The sequence below is a fragment of the Sphaerodactylus townsendi genome, linkage group LG14, assembly GCF_021028975.2.
Source record: "Sphaerodactylus townsendi isolate TG3544 linkage group LG14, MPM_Stown_v2.3, whole genome shotgun sequence".
NCBI classification, from domain to species: domain Eukaryota; kingdom Metazoa; phylum Chordata; class Lepidosauria; order Squamata; family Sphaerodactylidae; genus Sphaerodactylus; species Sphaerodactylus townsendi.
The window spans coordinates 13,358,165-13,372,835 of record NC_059438.1 but is presented as its reverse complement, the minus strand read 5'-3'; the positions used below and the strand labels follow the sequence as shown (position 1 = coordinate 13,372,835).

At 44.4% G+C, this 14,671-nt stretch overlaps 1 protein-coding gene across 4 annotated transcripts in view; it reads left to right on the top strand.

The window, feature by feature from the left end:
• Positions 1-14,671, top strand: part of FTO (FTO alpha-ketoglutarate dependent dioxygenase) — a 250,439-nt gene that overhangs the window by 191,545 nt on the left and 44,223 nt on the right. The window contains exon 9 of one of the 4 annotated variants that reach the window (XM_048515845.1): positions 3,212-3,288. The exons of 2 other annotated variants lie outside the window; for them this stretch is intronic. In XM_048515845.1, coding sequence (XP_048371802.1) covers positions 3,212-3,242 — 31 coding nt within the window. In that variant the 3' untranslated portion in view covers positions 3,243-3,288. Of the gene's footprint in view, positions 1-3,208; positions 3,289-14,671 lie in introns of all 4 variants that reach the window. One more of the 4 variants, XM_048515844.1, reaches the window with a different exon arrangement.

Here is a 14,671-nt window from a genome sequence, read left to right as displayed (position 1 = left end):
GGGTTTAACAGCACTTAACAGGGTTACCTACACTGCTTCCCCAAATCTAGGTCTTAAGTTTAATGCTAATAATCGAGCCCAGCAGCCCAGGCCAGCCTAGATGTGTGTGTGTGTGGGGGGGGCGATTTCCCCCCCCCCACATGATGAACTCTGTTTGTGCATGCCCACAGAGAGGGCTCTGAGTGCCACCTCTGGCACCCGTGTCATAGGTTCGCCATCACTGGGCTAGGGCAAAAGATAAGCTCAGGGATGGGAAAAAGTGGTACCCAGGGTGAAGTTGAGCTAGGACAGAGGCATGAAAAATGGCTGCAGGAAAGAGGCCATGTTTTAAAAACGATCACGCAGCGCAAGAAGGTGGCTTAAAAACATTTCAAACGAAAGAATAATTATGAGAGAGTTTTTAGGGGAAAAAATTATCATCCCGAAGTGAGCGGATGGGAAGATTTGGCCCCTACAAATGAAGAAGGGGTAGCTTAGACATGAATCTTTTTAAGACAAAAGAAAAGGGAAAACATATGGTGGATACTGCGTTTGGTGGCCGCTTCGTTAATAATTCTGACATGTCACTCCAGTTCTGGTGGGTCTGATAGATTAAACATGAACCCCTCATTATTCAAGGTGGTTAGATATTTTGGCTGCCTCGCCGTCCTCATAGCTATTCCTCGCATACCTGAGCTACCAAAATTGACATCTTCTTTTCAAAATTTTTGGCAGCAGGGATTTTTTATTTTTTATTTTGCAAATTGCCGCTGATGTAAAGCATTACTGGCTGGTATCATTTCCATCCCTTTTTTAATTACTCCTGACACTGTGGAGAAACATCTAATATAAATCTGTAATGCCTGCTGATGACAAACTACACGGTTGAAAGACCATGTAATCGCTCCACAATTAATTAAAGTGCATAGAGTTGTTACATTCTGATGTCTATTTATGTGTGTGTGTGTATGTGTGTGTGTTTATCTAGCGCCCAGATGCCACTGTATGGCTGAAATAATACTTCTGTCAACTGTAAAAAATTAAGGACCCAGACCCTAAGAAAGATATTCCGATAGAGAAACCAGATGCTCGGCTATTTTTCTTAGTTTGGGTATCATTTAGTTGGAAGCAGCTATTATTCAACAGCTGCAGCTCTGCATACTTAATTACAGGAGTAATTCAGCAGATCCGTCAGAATTGTCACTCCGTTCCCCCCCACCACCCTCACGTTCCCCAAGCATGTACTAGTCACTTCTGTAAATCCTCATTTTTTTTAAAAAAAATGGAATAATGCTAATCAGCTTCAGCGAGACCACAAATCCCATCTAAAGGAGACTCAAAATCTGAGAATGTGTATGTTCTGGCAATTACATGTTCCAGATCGGGTCTAGATGGGGGTGTCTGTTTGCAAAATGGGTTCCGTCTGATGCTCAAAGCACTTAGCCGTGCCGTCAAGGCTGATTTGAACACCTGGGGCTGATCAGTGGCAGACGCAACATTTGTTTTCGTACAGCGCGGCAATTAAACCCCAGAGTGGTAACTGAGGATATCGTTGCGACATCTACTTGGCGAAGATGATCATGCAGCTGATAATGCGGCTGGAACAATGTCTTGATTAACTACTTTGTGGTATTAATTCAGATGTGCAGCCTGCCCGAATGGCCACCTGCCTGCAGCCAAGAAATGTAAGAACTTCCCTGTTGGATCAGACCAAAGGACTCTGCCCCAGCACACTGACTCCAATGGTGACCCACCAGTTGTTCCTGAGGACCTAGTAGGCAGGCAAGATGGGGAAAGCCGTATCCCACGTCCTATCTATCTGGCTCATAATATATAGCCATTAAGGGACCAGTCCTCTGTGAATTCATCTAATTCTTTGTAAAGCCGTCTGTGCTAAATAGCCTTTGTGACAATGAATTGCAAAGTTGGTTAGATGTCGTTTTGGTTTTTATCCCTACCGTTGATATTAAGTGTTTAACATGGTGAGGGAACGTGTCTTGAAGTCACAGCCAACTTATAAGGTTTCTAAGGCAAGATATGAACAGAGGTGGTTTGCTGTTGCCTGGCTCTTCTGAGTGACCCTGGAATTTCTTGGTGGTCTCCCATCCAAACAATAATTAGGACTGACCCTGCTTAGCTTCAGATCAGGTTAACTAGGCCGTCCAGGTGAGGGCACCAGTGGTATAATAGTTTTTCCCAGCTCTGTTCTGGTGGCAGGAGTGATATGCCATTCAAGTAATAACCATCATCTACACTGCTTGGCTTCTGAGATTTAGTGATATTGGACTGGTCTAGGCCATCAGTCAGGGCAATATTGATGTACCAAGAATTATTCCTACTGAGGAACTTAAGTCATTTCTATGAGGCGGATTCTAGGTTTGGACTCTAACCTCCTTTTCCTGTGGAAGAGGTAGCGTGATTTTCTGCAATAGGACTAACTTTACCAAAAGCTAATTGAGAACACTTAGTGTCAAAATGACACCAAAACGAATGCTGTGGAATAGTGGTTAAAAGTAGGTGGATTCTAATCTGGAGAATTCTAATCTGATTCCCCACTCCTCCATCTGAGTGGCAGAGGCTTATCTGGTGAACCAGATGTGTTTCCGCACTCCTACATTCCTGCTGGGTGAACTGGGGCTAGTCGCAGTTCTTCAGAACTCTCTCAGCCCCACCTACCTCACAAGGTGTCTGTTGTGGGGAGAGGAAGGGAAAGGAGCGTATAATCCACCTTGAGCCTCCTTACAGGAGAGAAAGGTGGGATATAAATCTAAACTCCTCCTCCTCCTCCTCCTCCTCCTCCTTCTTCTTCTTCTTTGTCTTCGTCTTCATGAACCTCTTGGGAAAGGCTATTCCACAGTTGTGTTATCACCACTGATGCCAAACTGTTCAAACTCTGAAGCTGCCATTTTCTCCAGAGAACTGATCTCTGTCGTCTGAAAATCAGTTGTAATTCTGGGACATCCCAAGCCCTATCTGGAGACTGGCAGCCCTACTTGAGGGTCCACTGACCGCTTGGAACATGAGGTAAATTCATGAGGTAAATTCTCATGAGATAAATCCATGCTGCAGGCTGAGAAGGAAGTGAGAAATTCCTCCTTCATTTTGCCTGTGGATGATTGAAAATCCGCTGCTCTCTCTGATTTTTTTTCCAGAAAATGAACATGGAATCGTAATGATAATGACCAGCCGTGGCCCTTAAATTCTCGTTGTATTTGTCCATCTGTTTAAGCAGGCCTTCGCACCTGATTACATGCAAGCTTTGACTCATTTGGATCATTAAATTCGACTCATGACACCGCAGAATCAAGGGTGAGCCAGCAGCTAGCATGGGCTTTGGTGTACTTTATTGTTCAATTGCAGCGTACATGCAATATTTCATTTTCATTTAATGCAAATCATTTTTATTTACTTAAAAGGAGGCAGGCTGTCTTATTTATTAGAGCTTGGCTTGGAAACAAAGGGACCGGGCTCTCTTTTTTTAAGAGGTGTTTTGTGTTTTATGATTGCAGAGAGAACATGGAGTCTTTTTAATAGGCATTTATACATGTGGGATCTGTGTCTCCACTCTGTTATGTTTTCAGACAACAAAAGGGTTATGTAACAAAAGTCATGCCATGGACTTAGAAGTGTGTGGGGAAGGGAATACTCAAGACATGTGGCTGGAAATACACTTGATTGGACCCAGCGTGGGCTGCAAGCACATTGCCGTGGTATGTTCCATTAAGAATGTTTCAGAAATAAAGTAGATTTTTTTTTCAGGGAGCAGCAGTGGCGTAGGAGGTTAAGAGCTCGTGTATCTAATCTGGAGGAACCGGGTTTGATTCCCAGCTCTGCCGCCTGAGCTGTGGAGGCTTATCTGGGGAATTCAGATTAGCCTGTGCACTCCCACACACGCCAGCTGGGTGACCTTGGGCTAGTCACAGCTTCTCGGAGCTCTCTCAGCCCCACCTACCTCACAGGGTGTTTGTTGTGAGGGGGGAAGGGCAAGGAGATTGTAAGCCCCTTTGAGTCTCCTGCAGGAGAGAAAGGGGGGGATATAAATCCAAACTCCTCTTCCTCCTCCTCCTCCTCCTCCTCCTCCTCCTCCTCCTCCTCCTCCTCCTCTTCTTCTTCTTCTTCTTCTTCTTCTTCATGGTTCATGAGACTGAATATAGTGGGGATGCCCGCTCTATGTTGAGAAATGTGTGGATATTTTGTGGGCGGAGAAACCTGTAACTGACTGTGATCAATTATTTATAAATACCGTTACCATTAATTATAAATACAACTACCATACTCAACAGGGTGTAATGCCATAGAGTTCTCTTTCCAGAGCAGCCATTTTCTCCACAGGAACTGATCTTTGTCGCCTGGAAACCAATTCTAATTCTGAGAGATCTTCAGGTCCCACCTGGAGGTTGGCAACCCTAGTATATACTGGATAGGATTGTGGAGGGACTGATGTGTTAAAAGTTTATACCGCATCTAGAAAATTATCCTTGGTGTCTGGGGATCTCCAGCTGGGTTAGAGTTTTGATCTGAAGAGAGATTTGGGGGTGGGACGTGAACAGGATGTCATGCACAGTACTACATCACTCTTGGGGAAAAACCAGGAGTGATGTCAGGTAGCTCTAGGAATTTCTAGAAACTCTGTAGTTTTGCCATGGGGTCTCTGGCAATTCCTACGGGCGTGCTTTGTCACTTCCGAGTTTCTCCCAGAACTGATGGTAGTGGCATACGTGGGCTGAAAAATATATATCACATCTTGGTTATTTATTGTTTCTATCAGGACTGGAATTACTCTGAGGAGATCATAGAATCCACCCTTATATCATCTGAAGTCATGCAGGTTGATCCAATCATGAAGGAAATGAGTTGAAGTGGTGGGCAGGGCGCTCTAGGCCTTCAAACTTACTGCTATCTTTACCCTTCTGTTCCTACCTCCCCATGTAGCTCTGCAGCAAATACACTGTAAATGGACCCTAGGACAGACTAGGGCAGTGGTCGCAAACCTATGGCACTCCAGATGTTCATGGACTACAATTCCCATCAGCCCCCGCCAGCATGGCCAACGCAGTGGTGGCGAACCTTTGGCACTCCAGATGTTATGGACTACAATTCCCATCAGCCCCTGCCAGCATGGCCAATTGGTCATGCTGGCAGGGGCTGATGGGAATTGTAGTCCATAACATCTAGAGTGCCAAAGGTTCGCCACCACGGGACTAGGGCCTCTTCCGCACATGCAGAATAATGCACTTTCAATCCAATTTCAAAGCACTTTGAAAGGTGGATTTTACTGTGCGGAATAGCAAAAATCTACTTTCAAACTATTGTGAAAGTGGATTGAATGTGCCATATTCTGCATGTGTGAAAGAGATGTCTCCACCCCTTGCCAGATATATGCCAACCCCAAGCTGGCAACCATATGGCTCGTGTGTTCATTGCAACGATCTAAGTAGGCCAGAATAAGTGTTATCCCCCCACTTCATATTGTAGATGGGGAACTGGGACTGAGGCCGCTTGTGTTTGTGGCTGAGATGAGATTTTAATTGGCATCCTTCCAGATCATAGATCATCCTCGAAGTGTGAGGTCATACCACCTCCCAGAAATAAATACGACTTTTATATACGATTGGAAGTAGGAGAAGAAAGTGTGTGTGTGTGTTTGTGTTATTAGCAGTGTTTAATTTCTGCTTACGGTAGCAGCATACGTGAAAACAAAAGGGATTCATGAGCTTTTTGACGTTATGGTCATGGAGACATTGTTAATACAAATCCTATAGCCCCTAAATCCTCCTTTTATTATATTCCCCAATATCCTTTCCCTCCCTTTTGCCCATGAAATCTTTTCTGCAGTTTGGTTGTTTGTTGTAATTACCAACTTCATTTTTGTCCCTAATAGATGTGATTAAGTATATTTAGCACTATGTAATGGGTTTTCTGCCTGGTTGCATCCCGGCTAATGTGGAATCCCTTTGAGTACCTACTGACAGCTGCTCCGAATCCCAGGTTGGCGCAGCCGCTAGAGAGTTCTCCCGCGATTCGCTGACATTAGAGGAATTAACTTGGTTGGACTGACCAGAAAATCCAGGATGAAATTTGATTACGGAGAGATCTTAAATTCTTGGAGAAGTGCGGAGAGTTGTGGGCTTCTTCGAGGGAAAACATCCAAATATCAGAAATGGATGGGAAGGCCCTTGCTCAGCGGTAGAGCGTTTGGACAGCAGGCGGAAGGTCCCAGGGTTCAATCCCTGGCATCTCCGACCAAAAGGATCAGGTGTTAGGGGATATGAAAGACCTCTGCCCAAAACCCTGGGGAGCGTCTACCGGTCTGAGTAGATGGGCCAATAGTCTGATTCAGTATAACGCAGCATCATCTGTTCCCATGGAGAATTAGAGCTGTGGTGACAAGAATTCTAATACGGATTGGAAGGAACTGTTTCAATGACATTGTAAGGGGAGAATGGTTTCTAAGAAACACGTGGCTAGTTTTAATTGCCCTGTATTGCTTTGTTAAGTTGTATATAAGCTGCCTTGCATAGAATGGGCCCAAATCAGGAATTGAACAAATAATCTACTTTTGGGGAAATATTCCCAAATTGGCTGCAGTAAATGGGAAATACCCACTGATTATAAGTCCTTGTTCAATCTGTTTGAGGCTTGTGATGGTTTGGATGGAAGCCATGGTTCAGGTACGCTTCACGTGGATACTATCTTGTATTTCTGATGTCTTCCACTGGAAGGCTTCTTGGTAGCCAGATGGAGAAAAAAATCTCTGCCTAAGATCTGAGAAAGTGGTTGTCAGCAAGAGCATTTGCTTTTCAGCAACATGAACCATTGGCATGTCACTTGAGAGCCAGTGTGGTGCTAAGAGTGGTTAAGAGCAGGTGCACTCTAATCTGGAGAACCGGGTTTGATTCCCTGCTCTGCCACTTGAGCTGTGGAGGCTTATCTAGTGAGCCAGATTGGCTCGTGCACTCCAACACACGCCACCTGGGTGACGATGGGCTAATCACAGTTCTTCAGCGCTCTCTCAGCCCCACCCACCTCACAGGGTGTTTGTTATGGGGGAGGGAGGGAAAGGAGTTTGTAAGCCCCTTTGAATCTCCTTTGAGAGAAAGGGGGGATATAAACCCAAACTCTGCTTCTTCTCTTCTTCTTCCCTGCTCTAGAACTTGAAGAGTCAACCGTATTCAGAGGAGATGCAACTGGGGTAGAGGTATCTCTGGTTGGAATGTGGTAACAAAATAACGTGAGCCAGCATAGCGTAGTGGTTAAAACGTCAGACTAGGATCTGGGAAAGCCAAGTTCATATCCTCATTCTGCCATGGGAGCTTGACTGGGTAATTTTGGGTCAGCCACATACTCTCAGTCTAACTTACCTCATAGGGTTGTTGTGAGGCTAAAATGGGGAAGAGAATGAGGTAAGCCGTTTTGGATCTCCAATGGGGAGAAGGGCAGAACGTAAATATTTTTTCTAAAAAAATAAATAAATGCTGGAATAAAGTTTATTATAATCTTGTCTCAGAAAAAGATGTTAGCACGATCAGTTGAGGTGCAGCGGCTGAGGAAATTGTATGTTTCCGCATTAGAATATAGTCCTGAATGAATATGAGAATTATCATTCAGTCTTTATCAAAACCATTATTTTGTGCATTATTGAACATGGTACTTTGATACAAGAGCATTTATAGTTCATTGAAAGCTGTCAACAGACTTTGAAATGGATGGGGGAAGCTGGGCTAGGGGGAAGCTGGGCTAGGTAGGAGCAGCAGTAGCATAGGAGGTTAAGATCTCGTGTATCTAATCTGGAGGAACCGGGTCTGATTCTCTGCTCTGCCGCCTGAGCTGTGGAGGCTTATCTGGGGAATTCAGATTAGCCTGTGCACTCCCACACACACTAGCTGGGTGACCTTGGGCTAGTCACAGCTTCTTGGAGCTCTCTCAGCCCCACCTACCTCACAGAGTGTTTGCTGTGAGGAGGGAAGGGCAAGGAGATTGTAAGCCCCTTTGAGTCTCCTGAAGGAGAGAAAGGGGGGATATAAAGCCAAACTCCTCCTCCTCCTCCTCCTCCTCCTCCTCCTCTTCTTCTTCTTCTTCTTCTTCTTCTTCTTCTTCTTCTTCTTCTTCTTCTTCTTCTTCTTCTTCTTCTTCTTCTTCTTCTTCTTCTAGGCCTTAGGATTCAGGCAGAGCATTCTATAACAAAGAAAGATGCTAGTAGATACTAGTAGATTGTATATTCCCATGCCGCAGAACTCAGTGTGCTGGACCAGGGGCTGATGGGATTTGTAGTCCATGAACATCTGGAGAGCCACAGGTTGCAGACCCCTGGTCCAGCACATTGAGTTCTGTGGTATGGGAATATACAATCTACTAGCATCTTTTTGTGCGGTACAGTAAAGTTTTTCAAAGCTGTATTGGAACCTCCAAGGCTCTGCTTATTTTTTCCCATGAATTGGGTTAGGCTGGGAGAGACTGAGCGATTTGACATCATTCCGTGAACTTTAATAGCCAAGTGACCCCCATCCAAATCTCACCACTGTTTGCCCCGCACCTTACTCAGAACCCCAACTAATAAGGTTATACCGGGTGGCTCGCGCACATTCCACATTCAACGAGTTTATTTTCTTTCCGTTGTGATATCCTCTGAAATACCTGCCGTGGGTTAACCCAGCGATAAAGTGCTAATGTGTGTGGGTTTACAAAAAAAATATAACATAGGGTCTCCTTAGTTCAGAAACCTTTGAAAATCAGCCGGGTTAAGAGTCTGTCAGCAGAGAATGGTATCATCCCCCATTATTCTGTTTGGTGCAAAATCTCAGTCTCTGGGAGGCCGGGCATGTAAAACGAAGCCTTGAAAGAAGTTGATCGAGATATATATTCAACTTTGCAAAGGGAGCTCTTATCTCCCCGAGCCAGCAATGTGCGGGTTTTCTTGCAAAGTGCAAAGGATCATTACTCTTCGCCAATACTGCTTTGCAATTAGCGTTGAAGCACCGAGATAAGGTAGGGGATATATAAGGAATTAAACACAGATAATGTAAATGCTAACAAAGAAACTTAATCCCCTTGACTTTGTTTTTGCTTGTTTACTTCTGATTGGAATCTTGACATTTAAATAGAAGGGGGGGGTGCAGAAATCGGATTGCATTTCAACAAGGATTCCTAGGAGTGGGTAACTGGTATTTTTTAAATAAATCAGAAATTAGCAATTGTATTCTCTTTGCGGCTCGTACACAAGCTTATACAGTCTTTCCACCCAAGATGGTTGATGATGCTGTGCACAACTGAAACTAGTAATCAGAAGTATCCCTTTGTCGATATGGACATTTTTGATGATTCATATTTGGGAAGAAGGTCAAATTGATAGACAACACCTAGCTGTCTAGATAATGACTTGATCAAACTAATTCTCATAGACATGGCAGTAGAATAAATTGCTCCTCTCTTGGATCGGAAAGGGTTTTGACCTTTCTGCCCCAGGTATTATTGCTGATCGTTATCGCCAAACAGTTAGTCCCAAGCTTTCTATCCCATTATTTTAGTTTCGATTTATTTTATTTGGGGGTGGGCTGGATTTTAAGCAAATGCCTTTTGCTAAACACTCTTCGCTGCAAAAGTGGGAGAAATTTTGTTTGCCTTGCATAGCGGAATATATATATATATTCCCAGATGCACTCCTTAATATGGATTGCTGCATTTAAAGAAAAAATGGCTGTGATTTTTCAGCAATAGATATGCATTTTTGGAACTGTCCCAGGAGGGGTTGGGGAGTAATTGGTGCAGTGCTTGCTGTTTAAAAAATGCCCCATAAGAATTCTGAAGCTGCATAAAAGATTATTCTATTTTGTATATAGCATATTGCATCTCCTTTAGATCTATGTCTTTTCCTTATGGAATCAACCCAAGTCTGGGAGATAAACTAATATTTTGTATAAGCTGAGCCAGACAATACACATGATAAAGATGTTTCATCTTCTTATGCATGCAGAAAAATATGAAAAATCATCGTTTACACACATTTCCCTCCCTTCTAGGGTGAAATTGGGCCCCCTCAATTGCCCTGGGCCAACGCGGGTAGCGTCGAGGAAGCCAGATTTACCAAGCAGCCGAGTGAAAAATGATCAAAATATTAGCCTGATCTAGGCCGCATTAAGAAGGCCTCACAGTTCCCCGACGATTTTATGCAATCTCAATATGAAAACAGAGCAATTTTCGGCTCATATCAGGTTATGATCGGCAATTACCGTTGCATAATTCACCTCATCGTCTCTTTTCAGGCCCTTTATTTTTCCTCTTGGTGACATTCCTGAGAAAGTGGCTGATGAAAATGTCATATATCATCCTGGCTTTAAAACTCGTAAGGGGGTAATCTGTTATGCCTTGCTGAGCCTATATTCATCACTGGGTTTTTTTTTAAAAAAAAATATTCACTCCGAGAGGTCACGACACTCGTAATTTCCTTTTGATATTGTCCTTACTTGATATGACAAGGGACTGTAAAAAAGCTCTATTGTACAGCCTATCTAAGAGTTTTTCCGGAGGGGCCGATGGTGAGCGGTAACACCCCATTACTGGAGGGGGGGGGGAGCTTCGGCGTAGTTGGCCAGTTCGAAGATAATTAGATTTGATGTCAACATTTCTTTATCACCTGCATCCTTTTGTGTATCTGCGTGTCAAGTTGTTATTTCCGGATTTATTAGCGCCCTCAGAGCTACTATCTGTCAGCTTGTGCGATGTTTGTGTTGACAGTTGTAAAGTTAATTACTACTGCTAATGAGCATCGGGCTTTTGGTGGACATGGCATTTTGGGCATTTAAAAGGATAATTAGATTCTTGCTTCTCTCTCCGCCCCCCCCCCCACCTCCCCTTCCCCTATGAGCAGCCACAGCTGAGAAAAGTAAATTGCCAAAAAGGGGAAAAAATAGTCAAAATAAGGAAGGAAAACAAGAAATTCAACAGAAGCGCAAGTTCCATTTCCAACTTGTTGGCCAATTTTGTTTTGGGGCCATTATCTTATCTGGCATTTGGAGGCTCAGTTCTGTTTATTTTTAACTTGGCTGTCCTCCAGTGTTTCTTTTTTCAATTCCCTCCATCATTCTGACCTGGAGTGTAAAGACAGATGTGTCCCTCCCTACAATGAAGACAGATGTGCTTCCCACATGGGCGCACACACCTGTAACAATTGACTGCAGGCGCAGACTATTTTTGTTAAGGTGCCAGTTGACAGGAAAGTTTCAGGGCCAGATTTTAGCTTAGTATCCTGGAGGCCAGGCTCATAGACTTTGCAGAACAAGAAGGAGGAGGAGGAGGAGATTATTTATACCCCGCCTTTCCCCCCTGTAAGGAGTCTCAAAGTGGCTTACAAACTCCTTTCCCTTCCTCTCCCTACAACCAATACTGTGTGAGGTAGGTGAATCTGAGAGAGGTCTGAAGAACTGTGACTAGCCCAAGGTCACCTAGCAGACTTCATGTGTGTGTAGGAGTTGGGAAACAAATCCAGTTCGCCAGGTAGGAGTCCACTGTTCTTAACCACTGCACCACGCTGGCTCTCTTTGATGAGCAGGCTGTCACAAGCTTCTTAGAGCTAAGGGAAACTGAGGAAATTGGACTGCACCATACCATTCTATATGCACAACATGCTTTCCTTTTAGCAAACTGCTCACCGTCTTGATGGATTTCTGCCAGGAGTGTTCTGATTTTGCATCAAGCAAGCCTTTAATAGCCCAGTGCCTATAGAGACACCATGTACCCCTCCTCCATGGGATCGTTATCAAACCTGGTGCCAAATTCTGTCCTCACTCTATTTCCCCAGTCTCAATGCTATACTGTCACCCCATAGGATCAAAACGGGGGATTTTTTTTTAAGCAAATTCCAGATCCCTGCTCGGCAATTGGCTAAACCTGGCCTTGGTGAATGCAGACTCTGAAATAAGACTCCGGTGTACCTCTCCTCTCAAGGGTGTTCCACATTGCAAACCTTGACTTGGAGAATCTGACTAGCCTCTGTCTGCCAGCCTAGCCCATTATTCTGGATTGCATCCTACCGTAGACTGTATATATAGTGATACAAGGCAATGAGCTAATTGGTATATGCAATTAGTTTGAGTATAAATTCAATAGATAATTCATAAACCATTCATAAAGATTATTCATAAAGATATATTGTGCTTAGATGATAAGTAATATTCAACTGGATATAAAGGTAATAACAAAATATATAATGAGGGCACATAGGCAACTTAAGAAACGTAATGGGACGGTACTTAGTAATAAATTCTCAAAGGCATTGTATAGGATGTCATAAACATTGCCCATAAGGCACGAAACCTGCAACACTCCTATTGCATATACCAGGGGTCTGCAACCTGCGGCTCTCCGGATGTTTATGGACTACAATTCCCATCAGCCCTACCAGCATGGCCATGCTGGCAGGGGCTGATGGGATTTATAGTCCATGAACGTCTGGAGAGCCGCAGGTTGCAGACCCCTGGGCATATACCAATTAGCTCATTGCCTTGTATCACTATATATACAGTCCATGTTTCTTAGGCTTGGCTGGCCTAAAAAGTTTTTAGTATTGGTTTGACTGTATATATTTGCTGATCTGTTTAATATTGCATCCTACCATTCCATTCTGTCTGAGGAAGTATTGTCTTCCTCTGAGAAAACTCTTTCTGTGAGCCAGAGAGTCTTTCTCCATCAAGGGAAGGGTCAGCAGAAGATCTAACATTATGTTTCTTGAGTCTGTTTCTCAGCGTGGTTTCTTTGTTAACAGCAGATCATTTGGTTATGACCAGGGGTGTAGCTCAGTAGAACAGCACCCAGGGCTCATCCTGGGCATCGCTTCATCCTCACAGCTGCACCCACCCCCTCACAATTGCGTCCCCCCTCCCCGTGGAGATCAGGGGAGGGGTAGCAGTTGCAATGGGTGGCAGTCCTGCAATGCACCCCCCCAGGATGTGGCACCCAGGACTTTAGCCCTCCCCCCATGCCCTCTTGCTTCGTCCTTGGTTATGACACCAGCCTAGAAGTATAAATGGGACTGATGATGCTTGTGGGGGGGGGATATCCCCCACTTGCTTGCCTTCCCCATGACATTGCCACAGCCACCCCCAGACACAGTGTGGCTCCCACAGTCCACTCTAGCTGCCTCCAGCCAGGTGTGGCCACAGGACAGAAGGGAGATGCACTGTCTACATGAATAGACAACCCTCTTTATTTTGGGGTGATTTAACCTTCCAACATATTTTTAAAAACATTTCCAGGTTTTTCTACAGTCCCCCGAGCTATCAGTTTTAAGTCAAAGGGGGGGGGGGTCCTTAATCCGTGGATTTAAGTAATACATATTGTCCCACTATACAATTCAACAGCGACAGTAGAAGCTCTATGAAATGTAATGTTTTCCCCCTACCTTTTCTTCATTATTTTCCCTGTGATGCATCTAAGGGCCATCCCTTTCCTATGATGATCCCGTTAACTTTGGGGGGGGGGCATTTATTCACCTCCTGTTTTTCTAAGCAGTTGTCTGTTTCAGGCATAAATCATCTGAACAGAGACTCTGGCTCAGGGAAGATATTCATCCTTGGTATTGAAACACTGAGCCAACTATTTTCATCTCTTGTTTGATTTATTGAGTTTTGATGGGCTACGGCCCACCGCTGCAGTCCGCTAAAGAGACTCCCAAATACATTTATTCTTATTGCATTTACCAATCCCAAACAGAGCTCCTCTGTTCCCTGGGGAATCTCCTCCCAGCTTAGGGGGGGCCTTAGAAACCTCAACATTATTAGCTTATATTAGATAAAGAAAGAATGCACACAGAAGCATGTGGCAATTTTTTTTTATTTCCGTTTAACAGCAGTGACAGAATGTCACAGTGAAATGACTTTTGGAGTCATTTTCTCCCCTCCGCGCACGCTCTCGCTGCCCCCACCTCGTGCCCGGGCTCTGCGGCTTTGTCCCTTGAGGGCCATTCTATTGTACCCTTATATTAATTCTGCTAACTTTCAGACTTCATTGTTGACAATAGGCCCTTTGGCTTTCTTTGACGATTACATTAAATTTCCTATCAACCCATGTCGGCCTCTGAGGTCAGGGATTCCATAAGAAGCTTTGGACACTTTGCCTTTTTGACTTCTCGGGCAAGTGTTTTTCTAAATTGTTTCAAGGTTGGTTGGGAATGGGGTTCTGGTAGGACTTGGTGGAGAAAAACCCCCAGAGCTTGTTACAAAGGCAAACAAGCTGCATTCACCAACAACCTGACAAATACAGTAACTCTATAGTGTGGTGTAGTGGTCAAGAGCAGATGAATTCTAATCTGGAGAATGAGGTGTGATTCTCCACTCCTCCGCCTGAGTGGCAGAGGCTTATCTGGTGAACCAGATGTGTTTCCGCACTCCAGCATTCCTTCTGGGTGACCTTGGGCTAGTCACAGTTCTCTCAGAACTCTCTCAGCCCCACCTACCTCACAAGGTGTCTGTTGTGGGGAGAGGAAGGGAAAGGAGCTTGTAAGTCATCTCGAGTCTCCTTACAGGGAGAAAGGTGGGGTATAAATGCATACTCCTCCACCTCCTCCTCCACCTCCTCCTCCTCCACCTCCTCCTCTTCTTCTTCTATAGCTACCTATGTACTTTTTACATAAGCACTCACCACATGAGACAGGATAGCTAGCATGAGCAAGCAAGCTAGCCCTACCCCACCTTCACACAAT